Below are 20,826 nucleotides of genomic sequence, written 5' to 3'. Positions count from 1 at the left end.
ATGATAGCAAAGAAGAAACTTCAACTCAAACATCAGACGTCATTACTGTCAAAGGACATGCACATAGCCCCATCGGGTATGATTTATTTATTATACGTGATCCCGAATGTTAAAAATACATATGTGAAGGAATTAGCGTAATATTTGTGATGACAATTAAACCGGGTCTAGCATCAGAGCATGAACATCATCATGTCAGATGGGTAAAAATTTCAATGGTGAAGTCACTGTGGTTGAATGATTTATGAACTTTGGACCAGTAGTCGTGATTCTTTGCACTGATGAAACCAATGAAGTGGAGACTTAAAGGGAAGAGCCAACAACTGCAATGGAATTTGCAGCATACTCATATTCAGATTTGATCTTGTCATCATTGCTTTTGTTGATTTCTACCGGTCTCTACTGTATGCAATTAACATCATGAATGTACTCACGCATAGGAAAGGCAAGACAGGAGACAGAAGAAAATAAAGAGCACAGATTTGTATAAGATCTATATAGATATAACTTTGATAAATTCTTATCAATGTCGACAACATGTGACATTATACTCCAAGATCATACAAATAACAATAAAATGAATAATACATTTTTTATGATCACTCTGTAATTGCACAATCTGCATATCTATAGTAGCAATGTCTATAACAATGAACCCATGGGGGAAGAATAGTATACCGACAATCTGACTTGCCGGATATTGAATGATAGCAAGTAAAGAACTTACTCTCAATGTCTCTCTGGATGAAGCATTCTTATTTCCAGCCACTCAGAAGAATGAGTCATTCCATCAGAGTATCAGTTGGAAGAATGGTGGCTGTGGTCAGATACAGCTCAAAAATTGAGATTTGGGAGAAATGAAGAATTATAATGTGTTCGACTAAATACTAGGTGATGGCAACTCTTGTCGCTCGGGTATGCACAGTCTATCGCCTTAACTCCACATCGGTCAAAGTACCAGTCACCAACAGATTTTTGCAATTCCCTGCACATGATAACAGGTTTTTGAATTCATGCAATGGTATCCATATGTTAACATCAATATTACTCAAATCTCTATCACCTAGACATGAAAGCCAATGTAAGTTATTTATAGTCAATAATATCTCTACAGTTCCAAGCCTCTCGTTTGGTAATAATCATGATCATAAGCATCTGATACATTGTTTGCATAATTGACAGAGGTTTTAAAGTTAATTTGAGCAATGCTCTAATGGACTTTCATCATAATTATTAAGCTTATCAAGTTCACATTGTTTGAAGTCAAGAACAATGCAGAAATGAAGAACCACTTGTATAGAATGACAAGCTTACCTTATTAGCAAGACGGGGAGAATTATTTCCAAACCATGTATCTTGCCTCTCTGACTGACAATGAGCAAAACATGAATTGATAAATAGCCCGTTCTGCCTGGACAATGAGAACATCTTTATTGCGTTGAGCATTTGGTTCCTGAACCCTGAATTACCAAGAACATTTGCATGTAAATTGAATTCTATCCAAGTCCCACACACATTTTCAAATGAGATCAAGATAAGATCCCTGAGTAATACCTTGCAAGACATGAATTTGGCCAGCATTGCAGTTAACGTGATTCATCTTACACTGTTGCCAATAACCTTGAGGATCAGCTCTCCGGGGGGCTAAACTTTCCTGGAGCTGAAAATATATAATAAATAAATTATGTTATGTGGCATATACATCTTGGAGCAGCTGGTAAATTATTTTCAAGTGTCTATATTTGCAGTATTTGCATGTTCAACCACAGTTTTGGAGAGAGCTAAGTAAAAACCTGCCAGACATCATATGCTGCATTCAAAACAAAGGTTGGAGTATAAATATGTGGCAGCAAGTTCTGCGGAAAGAAGCACTGCAACAAGAAGAGGAAAACACAAAGAATTAGTATGACCCTTTACAAGCCTTTGTAATATTCTTAGTAAACTTTATTAGAAAAAAGTAACATTACTGAAGTGGCATCCATGTGGTTGGTACAAGCTGCAGGCAAGCTCCTCCCCACTCCCTGTGAACATTTGACTTTTTTTGTTATTGTTTGCATTTCATCAGTAAAATGAGGCATAATATTGCCAATAGAACGTAGATTAAGGTGGAACAATGATTTTGAGTTAAATTCTTGCTGTTAAGGTGCATTATCCTGAACACAGAAAATCAAGTACAATAAAAGAACAACCAATGATTACCTGCAGATTCACTACGCCATTGAAAAAGGATCTTAGGCTACGGCCACCAGCCACATCAGCACTGCATTTTGTGAAAAAGTAAACTAAGAACCACAATTACAAGCTAAATGTAAACAAAAACCCATCAGCAGATATATAGGATGTAAACCATACACATCAAGAAACAAGCCAGCATCAGCAAGACATTTGACTGTAGTTCTCCTTGGCAATAATCCTCGGAACTCATCACAATGTATTATCGATGCTACACCACCGGCAGAACAGCCAGAAAGAAGAGCCTGCAGAAATAATTGACAGCTGAGAGTTAAATAAAAATTCAGGTCATGGTTGAGAAGCAAATGCTGTGGGAAAACAGTACATGGCTGGCATAACGCATTCCCTTTGGACATAAGTTCCTCCATAGCAGCTGAAAAAATGCGCTGCCCTCGAAAGTATAGTCCTGCAGCCTAAAAACAAGACGCAGATATCTAACAAGGAGAAAAATATATGAAAAGATTTAATTTGAAATGATGGTTTGCTTTCATGAAGGAAAAGAAAATGAAGAACACACAGTTCAACCACTTCTCGTGAATATAACCAATATAACTACTGCCTGAGCTTCCCCTTGTTAGTATTGGGCATCTCAACTGTCAAATGTCCTGAATGTCTATATTATGTGTTTGATGTTGGTTCACAAAAATGAACCACTAAAAGATATTTGACATAACTATACAACAGCCCTACACAGTCAAATGGTGAAGAAAGACAATAGCACCTCATTAAACATCAGTATGAGGTCTTTTCTAGGAAACAACAATCAGACAACAGTGGGTAAGGGGTAGTTGCCTTGTGAAAGAAAGATTGGCTGTGGATGGAGAAAGCTAAAATAAGCAGGAAACAAGTTTGGTGACACTAACCCGAAAGGATCAGGAAATGCTCATGGATGACAACACGATGGTATGATGTTCTCTCACCTACATGGTTAAATGCTAGAGTACAGGCAACCACTCTACCAATGTGTTATAATTAAAACAGTGAGGATAGTGTGTCACAATGCAAGAGCACAGAATGATGATTAAATACTTCATTTAAGAGGTAGAACCATAAAGGTGATAATGAATAAAACAAATTCATTTATGAGAAACAAGACTTTGACAAAACTTGTGATATCCATCCAGCCCCGATTGTGATTTGGTTTATGATGCTATATACAAGGAAGGAACTAAATAATCCCACTCATTCCAAGGGAGAGTGGAATGTACATAAGATTAAAATCCACAAGTGACTTAAGGCCAAAGAACAACTACATCAACAGAACTTCTCTGTTATGTACAGGAAATAACAGATTGACATTGGAAGCCAGAATTTAGAAGTATGTCCCATCTAATCATGCTTTTTTTAATTCTAAGAAATAAAAGAAGACAATATCTACCAACCTTGTTATAGCTTTCACCACTGAAAGATGCACCGTCACAGTACCGAATCTTGACTCTATTCCAGTTGTAGAAGTCTGGGCAGTTAAACCAGAATTATTATGAGCAAAAGAAAGAAAAAATGGGTACATACTCACACCTATAGATCTAGAAAAGATAAACATTCACTGCAAGCAATATAGAGATTCGGTTTGAGGAAAACCAGGATTTTCTTCAGGTTTGTTGCTCAATATCCCAGTGAACTCTATCACTCTCTCCATATAATTTGATGAACCACGATGAGTATTTTTACGGTGCACACATGTAGCAATGTCATTACACCAGCCTCCACCCTGTGGCATTCACAAATTAAGTTTTTATCCAAATTCACCAAAAATTAAAATATGCAAAAGCACTTAGCTGCTGATAAGATATGAGGTTTTGAGTTTCTGGCCTTCATTGATATTCTTAGACATACCAATTAAATCTTTCCATTTGAAAGAAATCTCACCTCTAATTGTATAAGCCAACTGTTTGCTCCCGTTCCATGGCCACGATGTAAATGGTAAGCAGGTGGGGTTCCATCCAAACATACTAAAAAGTATACAGAAAGGAAATATTCAAGACAAGAATCAGTTCAAGCTCAAGCAATTCCAATGTAATGCAGTAACAAAATCTTGCAATCAACGCTTTACAAGTTCTTCAAAATAGCAAAAAAACAGGAGTTCCGTGAAACCTCAAAACATGAAGACTCAAGACTTGGTTGAAAAAAATCATAGAGACACTTGAATGGATCTGAAGTCATTAAGCTGGTTTACAAACATGTAAACATGTCATACATCAGAAATATATTCCCAACATGAAATCAGAAACAAAGGTTTTGCTCATTACTTCAAAAGTTTGTTTCTCAGTAAATCATCAAGGCTGCCATAGTATACTTTTTTTAACAAATCTACAGAACTAAAAAAATGTCCAAATCTAAAGAAACAAACAAACAAACAAACAGAAGATTGTATACTGGGAGCATGCGTAAGAAAACAATCAAACAAAAAAAGGAAAAATGAGAAAAAGTAAAATCAAGTAAACAAGCATTCACTCAAGTACTCGAAAAGCAATGTCATTGCCGAGTATAGATATTAAATCACAACAAAATGATGACAATAATTTTTGTTGGGTATACCATTGGCAACAGTGAAAAAGGAAATCATAATGGTTCAACAAAAGAAAAAAAGAAGAAGCACATAGTTTGTAGATTTTTGGACAACATAAGCATCAAAAACAAATGAAAAGAAAAAAAGAAGAAGAAGAAGAAGAAGCTAAAACCAGCAGATCAAAGAGATAAGAGCAAGATACCAGCTCCTTGAGCAACAGCAGAAGGAATGAGAGTGAGACCCACACGCAGAGGCCTAGGAGCAGTCCACACATTCAACTCAGACTCAACCTCAGTCCCATTCCCATGCCACTCCTCAGAACCAAAAACTAATCTCACCAGAGCCAACAAAACAAGCCCAAGAAGCTTCACCATCTTCATGAGCTACTTACTCTTCTCCTGCTCTGTTCCTCCTCTTCACTGCTTGATCTCCAAGAAGTGAAGAGCGAAGAGAGAGAGAGAGAGAGAGAGAGAGAGAACTGCAGAAAGCGCATTCTTTTATAAAGCAGTGTGTGAGAGTGTGGTAATTTTTCTTTTTTTGGTCATAAAAAGTAAGATGTTTGTAGCTGTGAAACTGAAGACTTCACTTGTCGTATTGAGATTTGTACTCTTGTCTTAATTAATAAATGGTGCTCCTTCCTGTATTGCATGATATACAAGGCCTTTTTACATGGATGCATTTCTTTTTCTATGTTTGTTTTCCTTACTGTAATGTAGTGAATGCTTGTGCATGTGAACTGCGTGCATGCAACTGCTTGACAAAAGGGAGCATTTAAGATTGACTCTTGCCTTTGCTTAATTCTCTCAACTTGAATAAAGAAAGAGATTAGATTTTGTTTAGTAGAAATATTGGTTGGTTTAGTAGTCAAGATTGTAATCTAGCCATTGTCATGTCAGAGATCCCATGTGATTAGTTCAAGAGTTCATATCAGCATTATTTCGTTTGAATTTTTTTTTTCTTTCAATCTACTAAAGAAGAATATTTTTTAAGACACTTGATGAATTAATTAGTAAATTTGGTTCACGTTTGCATGCAAAAAGGCAAGTGATTAGCGTGATTTATTGGCGGTGGAGCAATGATGAGAAAATGACTTGCCACCTTACCAATAAACGAGCCTTTCAATAATAATAATAATAATAAAAAAACTGAAAGAAAAAGGCATACATAAAGATATTGCTTGGTTAATATATATACATATATATATATATATACACGTACTGAAAGCTTGAAAACAAAAGGAGTAAATTAAAGCAGCAACACATACAGACATATTGGTTGCCAAATTTGTCAAAAGAGAAACCTCACTTTTTGCAAGAAGAGAAATTCATCTTCTTTTGAATTGGTAATGGAACAAGTGCAAGAGCAAAAAGAAAAGAATCCGATTTCTTCATGTGGACCTGTCTTCTTTGTTTATCTCATAGTGACAAACAGAATTCAAAAAAAGTTTTTAATAAACATATTTGTCAATTAGAGATTCAATCATACATCTTATAATTCAGTGAACGGTATAACAGAAGATGGTGATAGTCACCTTTTGTTATTGTAAAATATATTATTCCTTTTAACTTATTAATAAAGAAGAGACATAGTTGTTGTGATTGAAAACGAGAGCGAATGGGCATAAATGATAAAAAAGAAAAAGCATGCATGGTTCCATTAGGCTTTTTGTTGGTTATTAGTGTTTTTCATTTGGCTGAAGAGCAACAGACCACATCCACTAGTCCACATGGACTCTATTCCTCTCTTATCACCACCTTGCCGACATAACCGTCTTCTGATGTTCATATCTTCATCATCTGGCAAACAAGACGACGCCTTTCATCTTTCCCTTACTCTGCAATGATGCTCTTCCCCTCAATCATCTTTTTAGCTTCTGAGAAGTTAGAAAATTATATATATATGTATGTATATTATGTACTAATAATTACAAAAAAAGACAAATAGTGCTATGCTATTAACTGATTGTCGTTGAGGTATTAGAATCTATTGCCTATTATCTACTTATTTATTTATTTGTTTTGCTTGGGGTTCATCATGTCCTTTGTATGACTAACTCATACAGTCATACCATAGTTAGGCCAATGAAAGCAACAAGTTCCTACCATTATCAGGCCAATGACAGTAACAAGTTTCTTGTGTGACTTGGACGCTTACCAAAAACAAGTATATACAGATAAGATGATAAGATTTGATACTACACTAAGACCACACGTTTCTATTCTCTAAGATGTTAGTCTGATTTGGGACTGATTTTTAAATTTGTAAAAGGAAATACTTCCATTCTGGAGCCCAAGGAATGCACAGCGGTCATTGTGAAGAAAGGCTTTTCAAAATTAGTTCAACTCTCTTTTTGTATAAGAATGGGGGGGTTAACTGAGAATAAATGGAGAAAAGAACAAGATTGATGTTCACCACATGCGCATATTATCTCATCAGTAGTAGCAGAGAGAAGCCAGGCAAATTAAGATGTCCGTCAGAAGCAGGCCCAGGACTTCAAAAACGTATTTTGGTGCAAATAATCCCCACACCTGCAAAATGTATAAAACAAAAGAATATTAAGGCACTAAGAAGTAAATGGTTAATCATAGTTATGAGATTATCATGTTTATGATAAAGCTGAAACCCAGAGGTTTTACCATCAAATGTCGCCTCTGAATTGTAACACACACTATTGTAAATGTAGTTGTCACTGCTGTGATTAAACCATAACTCAAGAACAGCTGAAATCCAAGGACAACATCACGAGCAATATGAGATAACATTGATATGAAACAGAGCAAGTTCTAAAAATAAGCAAACTCCACACAACGGACGTTTACCTGAGTCAGGACTAAGAAAAGAACTGCCTTTACTTGGCTGTGCTTGGAGTAACAATGCTTAAGCGTTACAAGTAGTGGAAGGCTCATGACCGGAATGATGTGAAGCACACCAAAAGTGTCGATTGCAAGAAGAAGACCTTGGCGGACTATGTTAAATTCATCAAATCTGTTGATTGCACAACTTGAATTATTCTATGAAGACCATAAGACGATTTGAATATTCAAGATGGGGGTAAAAGATTAGCTGGCATATACTGTCAAATCAATAAAACAAGATTGAAATTTTCTTAGCAGCTTACCCAACAAAAGCAGCTCCATATCGAAGACCATCAAATGTGCACCTGCAACAGATAACTCATTGCAAATGGTTCATTCGTAAAAACCTGAAGTAAAGTTGCATCTGTAAAATGCTTATGCTGTAAATATAATTTCTTTGTGCCCCTATTATACAATGAATGTAAATGATAAAGGGATGCACATGAGCAGTACACATGCCTTCTTGTCTAGAAAGAAAGGCCAGTAGTTTCTTCCTTGAGCTACACTAGATGATATACAGAGATATCTACAAAGTATAGATTGTCTTGTTGCCTAAAATGAAATTCATATGGACACTCGAGAGGGCAGCAGTAGGGATTTTAAAGAATTCGGGAGCAGGAGCATACTGCCCAAGAGCCAGGCCCTCATGACTAGAGGACAAATGAACACGACTCAGTCTGTGTATTTGCAAACCACCTGTCACAGATTTTTCAAAAGACTTGGAAGGGCTAATAACTTTGGCCATGTTTCAGGTACGACCTTAGCTAAATTAGCTATGGAACAGGAGAACCAGTCATATGGCAATGCTAATTTTGCTTCTAATCCTGCAGTCCTGGATTTTTATGAAAACACCGAGGGGACGTTTGGTTCGCGGTAATGTAGAAAGATTACCACGTGTTATGTGGTAATCTGAAAATATTACCACGTTTGGCATTGCACCGGTAGTAATCTGGATGATAATATCACATTACTAACTTATAAATATTACAAAAAAAGTTGATAATCCTATTACCACCAAATTTGGTGTCTATCTTGGATTATCTTGGTAATATTATAACTTTTTATATTTTAGCAAATTGATTACCATAACAACCAAACACGACAATGAACTATTCCCGATAATAAGAGTTCCCAACCAAACATGGTTATATCAAATTATCGCAATATTCCCAATTATATAACATTCCCACTTATATTACCATGATAATCTTGTTATGTAGTAATATGCCATTACTACGAACCAAACGGCTCCTAGAGATAATCCAAAATGAAATTGTGCACATTATGGTCAGATATTCTGGACTTTGTACCCCATTAAGAGCCAGGAGATGTAAATGATTGCATCAAATGGTCATAATTTTCTGGCAGGAAATGGTTCTCGATGATCAATGCTCATTCAGAAACAATAATTACTATATCAGCAAAAGTTTTAAGTCATGAGACCCATGATAAATAAGCAATGGAAGGATTGAATCTCACGACATTGTTAGTTTGATGCAATTCCTCAACGATTAACACCAAATGAAATTCTCTAGCACATACAATTGCATAAAAAAACGACATATAGTAGCATTCCTATAGAGTGCAGGGTAGAGAAGATCATGTCCAGTAACAGATGCAGTAAGATAGAGGGTAATACAGTTCCATTCAAAATGCTGGGCAACTCACCAGTGACCTGTATAAAAGAAAAGGCACACACCCAAAAGGCTCCATTGTGTGATAGAAATGGGGTCATTGACTAGGACTTCCTTCTGGCTTTGAGCTTCCATCTGAACTCCCCTATGCGACCTTATTATGCACCATGCTGTTAGATGAATCGTTTATAATGTCAAAACAATGCAACAAAAATTAAACCAAAAAATGCAATTGTGATAACAGTTGAATAAAAACAGCTTTGAACAAGGTGACCACAACCAGAAAGGCAACTTATGATCCTAAAAACTAACATGGTTTTTTTAGTGGCAGTGATTAACAAACACTAATGGTTGCATTGCTCTTCTTTTTTATGCAACACAAGAACCATGAAACTAAAGCTATGAAGAGAAAATACCTCCGAATAAATATATTAAAGCCACAGGTGGACCTTGACTTCCTAAAAGAATTAGGACAGTAGGACTCCAAGCACAAAGCATGGCTACTGTTGCAGTAGTGGTTTGTTCAGCTGGAGATGAAGGCTGCTCCTTCTGGTTTAGATTTTTACAAAGCATTATTAAAGTTAGAAGCCCAAATCCGATGGCATAGATTATACGGGGGGCAAAATTCTTCCCCAAATCTTGAAGCGCCATGGGAATTGCTAAAAATTGCTTTCTGACATCCAATGAAATATTAAAAGCATATAGCTAGCTGCAGCTTCTACAAGGAAAAAATATTTGAGGCCTCTCCAAGTGGAACTTTTAGAGATCCACCTGTACAACAGGAAGGTGAATGAGGATAACACAAGGATTGGCAAGATCTCGGACAAAAATCAACCAAACAGTATAACCTTCATCCAAGCTGCTTAAAAGTGTGCATCCATAGAAGTTGAACCAACATTCTTCTTTGACTGGCCAATCATAATCCCAAACCTCAGAATAATATTCAGAAAAAGAAATGCAGGTTCCTGCAAGTAGCACAGTTAAATTAACTTTATAACCAGCATTATGTCATAACTACCATTGGAACAGATATCCCCAGACAAGAAATTCCAAGAGCTGCATTATAATGAACTAAATACAATTAAGCATTTGAAGCATTGACACTTACTTCTATTGTCAATTTCCCTCTCCTGATTGAAGACCACAGGTTAAGTATACCAGTTGTGCCCAAAAGGAAACATCCCACTCTCCCTTCTTCCACTAATACAGAAAGCAACAAATAATTGATAAGTAAATAGAGAAATGGTGATGAAGCAGAAAAATACGAAGCAAGAACGTAGGAACACACAGAGCAAGGGAACACTCACATATGTAGCTGTTTGAAAGGAAACTTGCTGCTCGGATCACCACCAAAGCTAGAGCAGATGCTAGCCTGAAAGGACTGGAAGTAATACCTGACACCAGATAGTTTAACTCAAGTAGATTGTTTACTCTTAGGATAAAGAAAATCTGGACGAAAATGGACAGTATCATCACACAGAGACCAGCAAACATCAAGATTAAATTAAATTCAGTCCATGCAGATCGAGCAAGCTTTGCCACACTTCCTAAATAATCAGAATAAGCATCAATTTGCCTTTGAAGGGTTGACTCAGAGCATGTCGAACTAATGGAATTTTGCAAGTTAGTCTGTGCTTGAGTATATAATTCTCTGAGATGGCGCAAGTCTTCAGAAGGAAGTCCAATAACTGCAGTTGAAGTATACATGTCAATGTATCTGTTTACCTGAAAATTAAATGGTTAGTTTGTAGATATATAGAAGGTAGCACAATAACTCTTATTAGATGCAAACCAAACATATTATCCCAATCCAATTCAACCCAAAAACTTGAACTTACAGGGACGAGAAACTCAAAACTCATGTATTCATATTCATATTTGCCAAGTTAACCGATATGGGACATTAGTTGCTCCTAATATCCCCTTTGAAACATAGTCTATTTAACTAGCCACGTTGCAAAACAATCATAACAAGCTAATTAACTAAGTTCTGATAAATTTGATGCAAACCAAACATTATTTTTCATCCAATTCAACTCAAAAAGCTTAAATTGATAGGGATGAGACCCTTGTTTATATATTCAAATTCATATTTACAAAAATTAACCTATGTAGGGACTATTAACTCCAATAAAAAGAATCATTTTAATCAGATGCTTAAAGAAATTATTGATGTTTAGATTTTGATTGCTGCCAGAAATGAGAATTGAGTAACCCCAATTCCGAACCTATCCTGACCTTTTTGAGCTAATGTCAAGTATCTACAGGAGCGAACTAGATCAATACTAAAGGCAGAAAACTGGATCCTGAATCCTATACCTTATAGAGGCACCCAAAACATTAAATAAAGATGCTAGAAAACTATCTAGCAGTTAAAATATACATTATGTATCATTTCCATCTATATCAAATTCTTACAACTCTTACACCTGACAACATCTGGAAACAAGAAGGAGAAAAAAATTTACCTGCCAAGAATTTATGCAGAGAACATTTGTATAGGTTTGCATCCATTCTTCCAAATCTGAACAGTACTCTTGATTTCTATTTTTAGTCCATTGTCCATCCCATGTACCACCACTCAAGGCATAAAAGCTCTGGATTAACACACCCAATACTGCAAAGATAATATCAAATTATCTTCAAAGAAGGCAGTAACCTGAAGCAGCTTAATCAATTCACTAGCACTAAAGAGTGGAACACTATCCATGTTATGAGTAAATGTTCACATATCTAATGATTTCCAGATACAATTTCCACAGATCAATTTTTGGCAATCAAAAGTCTCCAAGTAATAATTCAACTGATATGACAATCATTGATATAGAATAAGGTCAATGGACACAAATCCCATGTCATAGTGTAGGCTATAATTATCAAATACAAAAGCAAGGATAACAACAATGTGTTCAGAGTGCACCTTCCAAAAGGAAAGGGTATACCAAGAAGTGCTGCCAAAGTTGTTGCAAAATCAAGCTGCATGAATAATCAAAGAACATTAGGAAAAGAAATGTTACTGCTTAATAAATGAAAATCCACCTTAGCCATAATCAGAATTAGTTATTGCATATAACCTGTTGCATGGAGCTTGTGCATATCATTTCTCCTTCCTGAAAAATCAAAATAAAATCATAGCACCAAATAAAAAGAAATTTAAGAGAGAGCATGCATTGGCTGTAATCAGGAAAGAAGATAACGGTAAGAAGTTAGGTGCAAATGTGTTTATAGAGTATAATTCTCTTGTCATATTTGGCACCATTTCCATCAACTAACAAATGTCAGCAATGTAAAATTGCTTGTGGGTGAATTAAAATAAGACTCTAGGCTAATTACAAAATTGATGTAATCTTCTTATAGAGCCTCTTGAATGGAGCTGTGAAGCTTGTGGCATCTGATTTTGTATTTCTTTATTTTATGTTTTTTATTTTTTTATTTTTTTGCCAAAAAAAAATATCAAAATTCAATACATTATGCCAACATCTTCTCTTTATTGGGAAGCAAAATGGTATTTGTAGATATTATGGCACAAACTGCTTATGACAATAGGCCTTCAATTTTCAATATCTATACCCGAATACACTAGCATTCTGTTCGAAGATATACGTGAAGTTCGAGTATTAGGTGGTAAGATAACAACTAAAGACATTTCAGGAACAGTTTCAATGAGCATAGGGGATGCACTTCATCAAGGTCATAGCCTTACCAAATCCAGTTTGCAAGTGCTGTGATCAAGGATAGATGATACAGAAGGTGGAGGACTCCTCAAACTCATTGCAAATAGTGATGTTTCAACCTTCATGCATACAATCTATAATCAGCTTCAAATGCAGGAAAATAAAAAGGTGCCAGAACAAGAGTATGAACAAGACCTCTTCTGCAGTTCCTCCTCCATGATCTCCATTTAAGGTTTGGCCATGATCCCCCATGACAATAAGTAAAGTATTCTCATGCAGCCCACCAGGTCCAGACTGGTTCTTGAGAACCTCAACAACTCTCTACAAATGAACAATCAATTACTTACTGAGGGTATTAAAAAAATTAATAAAAAAAAAAAAATTCAATGTAAAATAAAAAGTTTATACTTATACTTAAAAAAAAAATTCAGACCATGAAAAGAATTGGTGAAAACAAAGTATGGCTCGAAGGTCATGAGGTTTCTTCTGTATTAACTATGCAGGAACTTATGATCGGTCCACGTTTGGCAAACAGATAAAGAGAATTTTATCATTATTATATCAAAGCTTATGCCCCGAACACTAACTCTGAGAGGTGGCAACCAAGAAATAGTCATCCCAGGCCACATTCCTAGAACCATCCTAAGTTAGCTATTAACAGAGAATAGTTAGATGATTACCCATTGAGCATTGATCAGGGTTTATTCATATTATATTTATTTACTAGCTACAAATTTCAGTCACTATACTTATTTTTGTCCCACTTACCTAACAATACCATGGAAATTAATGACTAAGACTAAACGCAAAGAGAAGTATTATCAAGAAAGTAACATATGATACAAGATTATTCATTAAAAAAAAAGGTACAAGAATACCTCTAGAATAGAGTTATATTGCTCCAATTTTTGTACCATTGGCATTGAATCAACACCAAATATATGTCCTGCATGATCCTAAAATACACATGCATCCATTAAAAAGATATATTATGGGACAGATAAAACATCAGCATGGTAAAAATAGGTATCTAGGTAAGAATAATCTAAATGGAACCATAAAAGCTTTCTCAAGATTGCAAAGCACAATTCTTAGCCCATCATGAATGTTTTCCATAATAGTGGTGGATATCCAATTGAACCAAGTGAATGAATTACTCATAGAGACATGTGATTACAGGAGTGAAAGCGTATATCCATAGCTGAAACTTATGAATCTTTAGAAGGGTTGGTCGTTAGAGAGATTAAGTACCTTAACTTACCACACCAAGAAAATGAGCAATAAGGACATCCCAGTCATCCTGGTATAATGATGGAAACAAGTGTTTGACGACACCATTATCCACCTGCCAATAAATCTCACAGCTACAATAAGCCAGGAAACATAAGCACAACAGTCGAAATTCCATACAAAATGAACAACACAAAATTACAACAAAAGCAAACACTTTAAACATGCATACCGTATCCAGATCTTTAACATTAAAGGAAGGGTAAGGGTACGCTGTTTTGAAATGATTAGGAAACAACTGCAACCATGTGTCATCACCCATCATCAACACTCTCTTTCCATTTTGAGCCATCTGTTTGTATCATGTTTAGAAATGCAATACTAATATCATTAAAGTTCCATGGGTTAATGAGTAAAGATGTTTCCTCTGCCAATTGACACTCTTCATTATGCATGTAAACAAACCTGATGTATCAAGTTATCTTCAACAATTGCTGGAGCTCCAAAACTGTTTCCCACATCAATAAAGGTTGGAAGCCCACCAGTAGTCAAACCCTATAAATTTTAAAAATTCAACAAACAGAGATGAACTTTATAAACAGACATGACCTGTAAGGAAAAACCTCATCACTGTTTCCAAGGTGTAACTTAAGTATGGGGTTTAATGTGAACAATGCATAGCAAGCATGAAGCAACAAATTTTCTGGTGGGTGGCAGGAAAGTTTCTTCCTCTCTCAAGGTGAATTCTTTGTATCTACTGAATTCATGGATATTTTTCCTCTTTTATTTATTTATTTATATTTTATTAAGTTATCTTAAAATCAACACCTATAGATATACCATATCTAACATATAAACAACATAAACACTAGTTTACTATGTTCAAATCTATGCAATAATAATTTCTTTTTCTAATCTGGTTTTCCTAGCCAATACATCATAAAAGAAAGCGAAACAAAACAAATTCTCACATAGGAAAACATTGACAATAAAGACAAAAGATATGCCACCTTGAGACGCTGCAAGCTAGTCGTCGGAGGATCCGCAATGGCCTTAAAAATTCTAGCGGATAATGGTTCCTTGGCGGCCAACCTCTGCAGCACTGTCAACTTGTCCATCCATGGTTTCTTCTCTGAAAGCAAAACAAACCCATCCCAAAAACACATTAAAGTGCATAAAATTCCAGACAGAGACTTCAAAACTTATCCAAGATTCACCTTTGAAGAAAGTGCTCGGCGAGAGGAAGTCGTAGCGGAGTGCGTCGAGGACAATGATGACAATCCGGTCAACTGCCGGCCTGGTCCAGCACCACTGATCATGATCTCGATCTGGACGTTGAAAGGGATCAGAATGGGCGGTGGAGTTGAGGGGAGCTGAGCATGGGTGATCATCCGAGCATCGGCTAAAGGAGGAGAGCTCCGTGCGTGTGAGGAGAAAGCCACGGGTGTAGAGGAAGACAGCGAGGCAATGAAGCGCGAGGATGAAGAAGAAGGGGCGGATCATCCGCCATTTCTCCTCCGCCATCAAGGACCAGGGAGTAGACTGCGAGCAATGGCGGCTTCGACTTCGATATGGAAAGTGGAAACCCGAAAGCCGGTGTCCTTAGCGCTGCTGGTCTTTTAGATTATCGGGTTTGGACCCGAAACCCGATATAACAAGAGACCCGAGTACTCAATTGTACTGTAAAAAAAATTAAGAGCAAGTTATATTATGCATTAGCATCACACAAATCTTGATTATAAATTAACACATCATACTTATTATCTTTTTAATAATATATTTTTATTTAAAATAAATTTATAATTTTCAAAAATAAATAAGTATAATTTTTTTTTAAAAAAATCTAAATCTCAACGATTCACTCTCTAATCATTTGTAATAATGTTACAACAAATACTCCTAACTCAAAGTTTACCTTTATCAACAAATCTTCCGCAATATTAACTTAAAAAATTCAAATATATATAATTTAAAATTACATTTTGAGGACGGGACGGATATTCCCCATCCCGGCCCCAACGGGGTAGAGAAATTGAGTTTCCCATCAGGACCAGAGCCCATTGACAACCTGAAACTGTAGTGAATTGAAAATTTTTTAGTGTAAATCATCACTGTGGGGGGATACATTGTTCAGAAGAATCAAGCTACATTTTGCAGCACAAGATTATTGACTATCTTGGAAAGAAGAAAAGAATACACATTACACAGAACTGGAGGCAAGTTGTGAGCTCTCATCACTAAACAAATAATGTCTATAGACATCAAGTAACAACTCTCTACATGGTACTACTGCGCCGAGCTTAATGCAGGCCAAGAAAGCACCTGATAGTTTTTCTGTGAAGACTATAGACTTCATCAGGTGGAGGAGTGAGTCTGTGCTTGAGCATCGTCGCGCCCAGGTCAGAGATGCTGCGGGTGATGTTGGTTGAACGGAAGTCATACCCGCCAGATTTGGAGAACGGCAAGCCAACAAGAAAAACCGGCTTGGACATGGGCATCTAGCATTACCTCTGATTCCTCACCTGTCAGAAAACCAAGTCTCGTGGACATCTCAATAACTGCATCTCGGTCACTGTTTGCGCATGCAATCACCTGTTAATCCAAAGGATTCAAGTCATTAGCGTCATAGATTTGATTTGATCATCATAATAGATATAATTGTATGACAGGAACATGCTTGATCACATAATATATCAAGAGAGAGTAGGAAAGTTTTGGCTCAAAAACTACCAAGAGTAAATTTATGCAACAAAAAGCATTACCATTCGAAGATAATCATCTACAAAATTTTGAGGGTACTCTCTAGCTGCTCCAAAGTCAATGAGATTGATCATTTTGGTGGGTTCATCATAGAGAAAATTGCTCCAGTTAGGATCTGTCTGTTTACAATAAGACAAAGATGTCAGACAGTCAGAGAGGAAGAGGAAAGGGTTCAAAGAAGTTCCAAAATAAAAAGCACAACTCTCTAACAATATCTGATGTTCATCTGATCAGAAACCATTTTTCTACACATACTGAAGTTATCAACCATGCACACACAGCATGGAGGGGCTGGTGTCTACTATTCTCTATTAACTTCTATAACATGAACTAGAAGAGAACAACCCATGATACTTGAACCACACACTTGGAAAAAAACAAAAAAAGAAGTGTTTAACTTGCCTGCATGAAGCGGAAAGCAAACAACTCCTTCAAAGTCAGCTCAAGCAGCTTTTTTCCAACATAGTTCCGAGTTTCCTGATCTAGTAGTGCCACTTTATCAACAGGGACTCCTGAGCATTGCAAAAGAATGGTTCATCACAAGAATGTGTCAATATTGCTGTAAAAATGTCAATATAATCCATGCTTCCTAGCTTCCACTAAACAATAAGATGGGGAAATTATTATTCAACTTCCTATGGTATCCTTATAACTCCCTTGCAAAAGAAAACAGAGAATCAACAACACGGTATGATTGGCCAGTTTCCAATATTTAGTATGTGTGATTGTTCAGGATCTTTATGCAGTGCAGTCATTCAAGTGCAGTTCATGACATGCAGATTTTCAATATGCAGAAAACAGCATCTACAGCTATCTTCTGAACATATAGCTTGACATACATAATTCCTAAGAACAAGAGGCAGCGGTGCATAAGCCACCACCACCTAATTGAAAAGTGATGACTCCTAGGAGTTCTTTCATGTCAATGCAAACAAAGGAAAACTTTAGTTTCACCAATTGAAAAGTACATGTCAGAAAATTTTACTTAACAGGAAAAATTCAGCATCCTTGCATGATAGAAAAAGGAATACAATACACAAGAAAATTACCAGTAACAAGCTCTGTTGTTAACACTTTTTTGCTTGATATATCATCAATGACCATAGGCACATAATACCCTTCTGAGTTGGACAATAGCTCTCGAAAATGCTTCTGATTTGCAGCTTCTAACAAATAATCACATTCTCGAGCTAGTTCCTCTTTTGCAACCTGGAAAAGATTAAAGGAGATCATTAGCTTTTTATTACAAGTGATCATACAGAACTTTTCCTTAATAGAAGGACAATTCAACCTTTAGAAAATAATTATTTAAAGAAACGTGTCCAGAATTTTTTGCAGGACTGTGCTACAGCTGCAAGGCTCCAGTTTACCTTGATAGCTCTATCAAGAAAAAGGCCTTTTGGTATAAGATTTGTATAATCCAAAAGTCTTCTCACATTGTCAATATCACTTTCAATGCTTTCTGCAACACCAGGGTACTGTATTTTCATTGCAACCTCCAACCCATCCTTTAGGACAGCCCGATGCACCTGACAAGAGAAATGAGATACTGGTTAATGATTGGAAGACACAAACCATCATGCATTTGTCTGCCTTAAGTTTTAAAAATACAAAGGATAAGAGAGAAAAATCACTGATTTTGCATTTTGACATGACACCATTTCGCAGTACACAGATCAAAGAAGGCAGATAAAGGAGTGTAAAGGATATACAGTAATGTGGTAAAGCCATGTAAAAAACTTCAGGACATGACATATCTTTCCAAGATATTTCAAAATCATTAGCATTAAATAAAAAGGACCTGTCCAATACTTGCAGCAGCTAGCGGCTCATAATCAAAACTTCTGAGCTTTGACGACCAGTTGAGACCCAATTCAGAATCCAAAACATCATTGAGCTGGCTCCTTGGCATCACATCAGCACCTTGCCGGACAATATCCAAAGCTGCCAAAATCTAAAAACATAGGGTCAAGCAATACATCAGACACAAGCTTAGTGCAGAAGTTCAACACAAACCAGTTCAAGATGGACCACATCTTCAGCTGGAAGAGATGCATAACCAAATGCATACAACAACCTATTATGAACACTAGCTACATTTCTATACATGACAAGTGATGTACAATCAACAAAGAAGTTGACAATCCTGAACTGCTCATCAAACTGGTTAAATCACAGAAACAAACCTCTTTCACAGGATAACATAGGAACCAAACCCCCCTGTTCTGGAAAGAGGGGATACCATGGAACACTTTCTAACCGACTTTCCAGAAAAAATATCCCATAAATAATTGGAACATAGCATCAAATTATAAAATCAGCGGGGATTATGAGAATACCGGTTTTGGCACAAGAGAATCATCCTGAATGCTAAGCATCTGACCCAATTTGAGTGCGGCCCCTCGCATTCTACAGAGTGCAAGTGCCAAACGTTCAGCATTTTGCTCAGACAAGAACGGTGAGATTGCAGATTGCTTATCTTCCAAATCAGGCGTACCAAATACAAGCCTTTTTGCAGATTCTTGGAGTGTGCCCCATGCAAGCCCAGCTCCCAATCCAGCAAACCTGTTGGTCAAATGGAACGACAGATGAGTTTACAAGAATGAGCACTACAAGGCATATATCTACAGAACTGCCTGATTACTAGTGAAAAGCCAAAAGAGGATCCATTATCCATATGCATCGAAGTAAGGACCTTTATACATGCGAGTTTGTATGAATGCCTGAATACTGCATTCACAATTTGAAGTTTTTCCTTCTTTTTTTCTTAAATTTTTGGGTAGGATTTCAATGTAAAAGTTCAAGAACGCAGCTCAGAAAAACAATAAGAATGAACTCTGCTGATTTAATGAACCAATCAACGTACCCAAGAGCTCTACTGAAAGGAGTCGACGGGACTCTCCTCTCCCGCGGCCTTCTCCTCTTCACTGGAGCGACGCCAGCACTAATTTCAGCGCAGCCGCCATCTGTTACCCTCTTCTCTGCAGAAACAACCAAATTAACATCCTTTTCTTCATTACTTGCACCATCATTTGTCAAATCACCCAAAGTTACAACTTTTTCTTCCTTCACTGCGTCCAAATCTCTTGATTCACCCACATTCATCCGTTGTTCTTCCGTCTCCCCACCTGAGCTTTGCAATTCGCTCTCCCCACTAGACTCCTGCAATTCTTTGCCAAACTCCAAACTTTCCCCCTGATTCGCGATTACAGCTGATGGAATCACCTCACAAACGGATCCTGATGCGGAAGCGTTCGTTTCAGGGCCATCAGAGAAGAAGACTACTGATTCCTTGGCCCGAGGGCCAGAGAATTCACGAGACCTCCCACTCGTAAGCCCGGTGAGATCCGTAGCGGAGACGAGGACCTCCTTTAGGGATTTCGAAACCAAGGTTTCGATCTCCCCAGCCCTCGCGGCCTCGAAGACTGGGGATCGCTTTGGCGGCTTCGAAGGCAACAAGGAATACACCATCGGCGAGCCTTCGGATGTTCTGGAACGGAGCCATAGAGTGCCAATTAGCAGAGATGGCAGAGCTGCACTAACGTGCGCATACCGGCGGAGAGAGATCCGGTAGACCTCGCGCGTCTCGACGGCGACGAACGACGAAGAAAGAAAGAAAGAAAGAGCGAGAGATAGAAAGAGAAACAGAAGCTGCGGTCGCGTGCGGAACACGTGGTAGCTGGTCTATGGGAAACGAGATGGGTTCTAATAATAGTCATGGGAAACGGTCTATCAAGAACCTCATACTCATAACAAAGGGCAGCAACAAACAAGCAAGCAACCATCTCCATCTGTATAGAAAAATTTGTGATTCACACGAAGAAATAAAGGAATACGTGCGTGTAAAAAACGAAAATAGTTTTTTTTTTCTTTTTAAAGCATTGCCACATTATTACAATATTCATGTGATTTTTGATACATAATAATAATAA

The 20,826-nt window shown here is 37.0% G+C and overlaps 3 protein-coding genes across 3 annotated transcripts; all 3 read right to left on the bottom strand.

Moving 5' to 3' along the window:
• Nucleotides 1–920: 920 nt before the first annotated feature.
• LOC120250108 (pectin acetylesterase 12-like) lies at nucleotides 921–5,213 on the bottom strand. The gene is given in 13 exon segments (XM_039258884.1): nucleotides 921–985; nucleotides 1,315–1,460; nucleotides 1,555–1,660; nucleotides 1,794–1,871; nucleotides 1,968–2,021; nucleotides 2,200–2,260; nucleotides 2,353–2,477; nucleotides 2,558–2,581; nucleotides 2,583–2,645; nucleotides 3,615–3,688; nucleotides 3,814–3,943; nucleotides 4,102–4,184; nucleotides 4,944–5,213. Coding segments are annotated over 13 exon segments (1,146 nt in total). The 5' UTR covers nucleotides 5,122–5,213; the 3' UTR covers nucleotides 921–961.
• Nucleotides 5,214–6,429: 1,216 nt separating this feature from the next.
• Nucleotides 6,430–15,814, bottom strand: LOC120284011 (GPI ethanolamine phosphate transferase 3-like). The gene is given in 22 exon segments (XM_039290838.1): nucleotides 6,430–6,614; nucleotides 7,154–7,269; nucleotides 7,378–7,461; nucleotides 7,561–7,726; nucleotides 7,860–7,901; nucleotides 9,265–9,400; nucleotides 9,647–9,935; nucleotides 10,100–10,195; nucleotides 10,339–10,430; nucleotides 10,538–10,955; nucleotides 11,699–11,821; nucleotides 11,823–11,847; nucleotides 12,151–12,206; nucleotides 12,305–12,340; nucleotides 12,934–13,023; nucleotides 13,100–13,225; nucleotides 13,783–13,860; nucleotides 14,166–14,249; nucleotides 14,367–14,486; nucleotides 14,600–14,689; nucleotides 15,145–15,266; nucleotides 15,352–15,814. Coding segments are annotated over 21 exon segments (2,676 nt in total). The 5' UTR covers nucleotides 15,659–15,814; the 3' UTR covers nucleotides 6,430–6,614; nucleotides 7,154–7,173.
• Nucleotides 15,815–16,209: 395 nt separating this feature from the next.
• LOC120283666 (protein ABC transporter 1, mitochondrial-like) lies at nucleotides 16,210–20,625 on the bottom strand. Its single transcript, XM_039290380.1, is given in 10 exon segments — nucleotides 16,210–16,466; nucleotides 16,468–16,611; nucleotides 16,613–16,726; nucleotides 16,897–17,013; nucleotides 17,297–17,406; nucleotides 17,944–18,103; nucleotides 18,265–18,423; nucleotides 18,696–18,848; nucleotides 19,234–19,459; nucleotides 19,761–20,625. Coding segments are annotated over 10 exon segments (1,920 nt in total). The 5' UTR covers nucleotides 20,366–20,625; the 3' UTR covers nucleotides 16,210–16,334.
• Nucleotides 20,626–20,826: the final 201 nt, after the last annotated feature.

The sequence above is a fragment of the Dioscorea cayenensis genome, chromosome 19 (assembly GCF_009730915.1).
Source record: "Dioscorea cayenensis subsp. rotundata cultivar TDr96_F1 chromosome 19, TDr96_F1_v2_PseudoChromosome.rev07_lg8_w22 25.fasta, whole genome shotgun sequence".
NCBI classification, from domain to species: Eukaryota; Viridiplantae; Streptophyta; class Magnoliopsida; order Dioscoreales; family Dioscoreaceae; genus Dioscorea; species Dioscorea cayenensis.
Note: the sequence above shows the minus strand (reverse complement) of the source record. Positions and strands in the feature narration are given on the sequence as shown.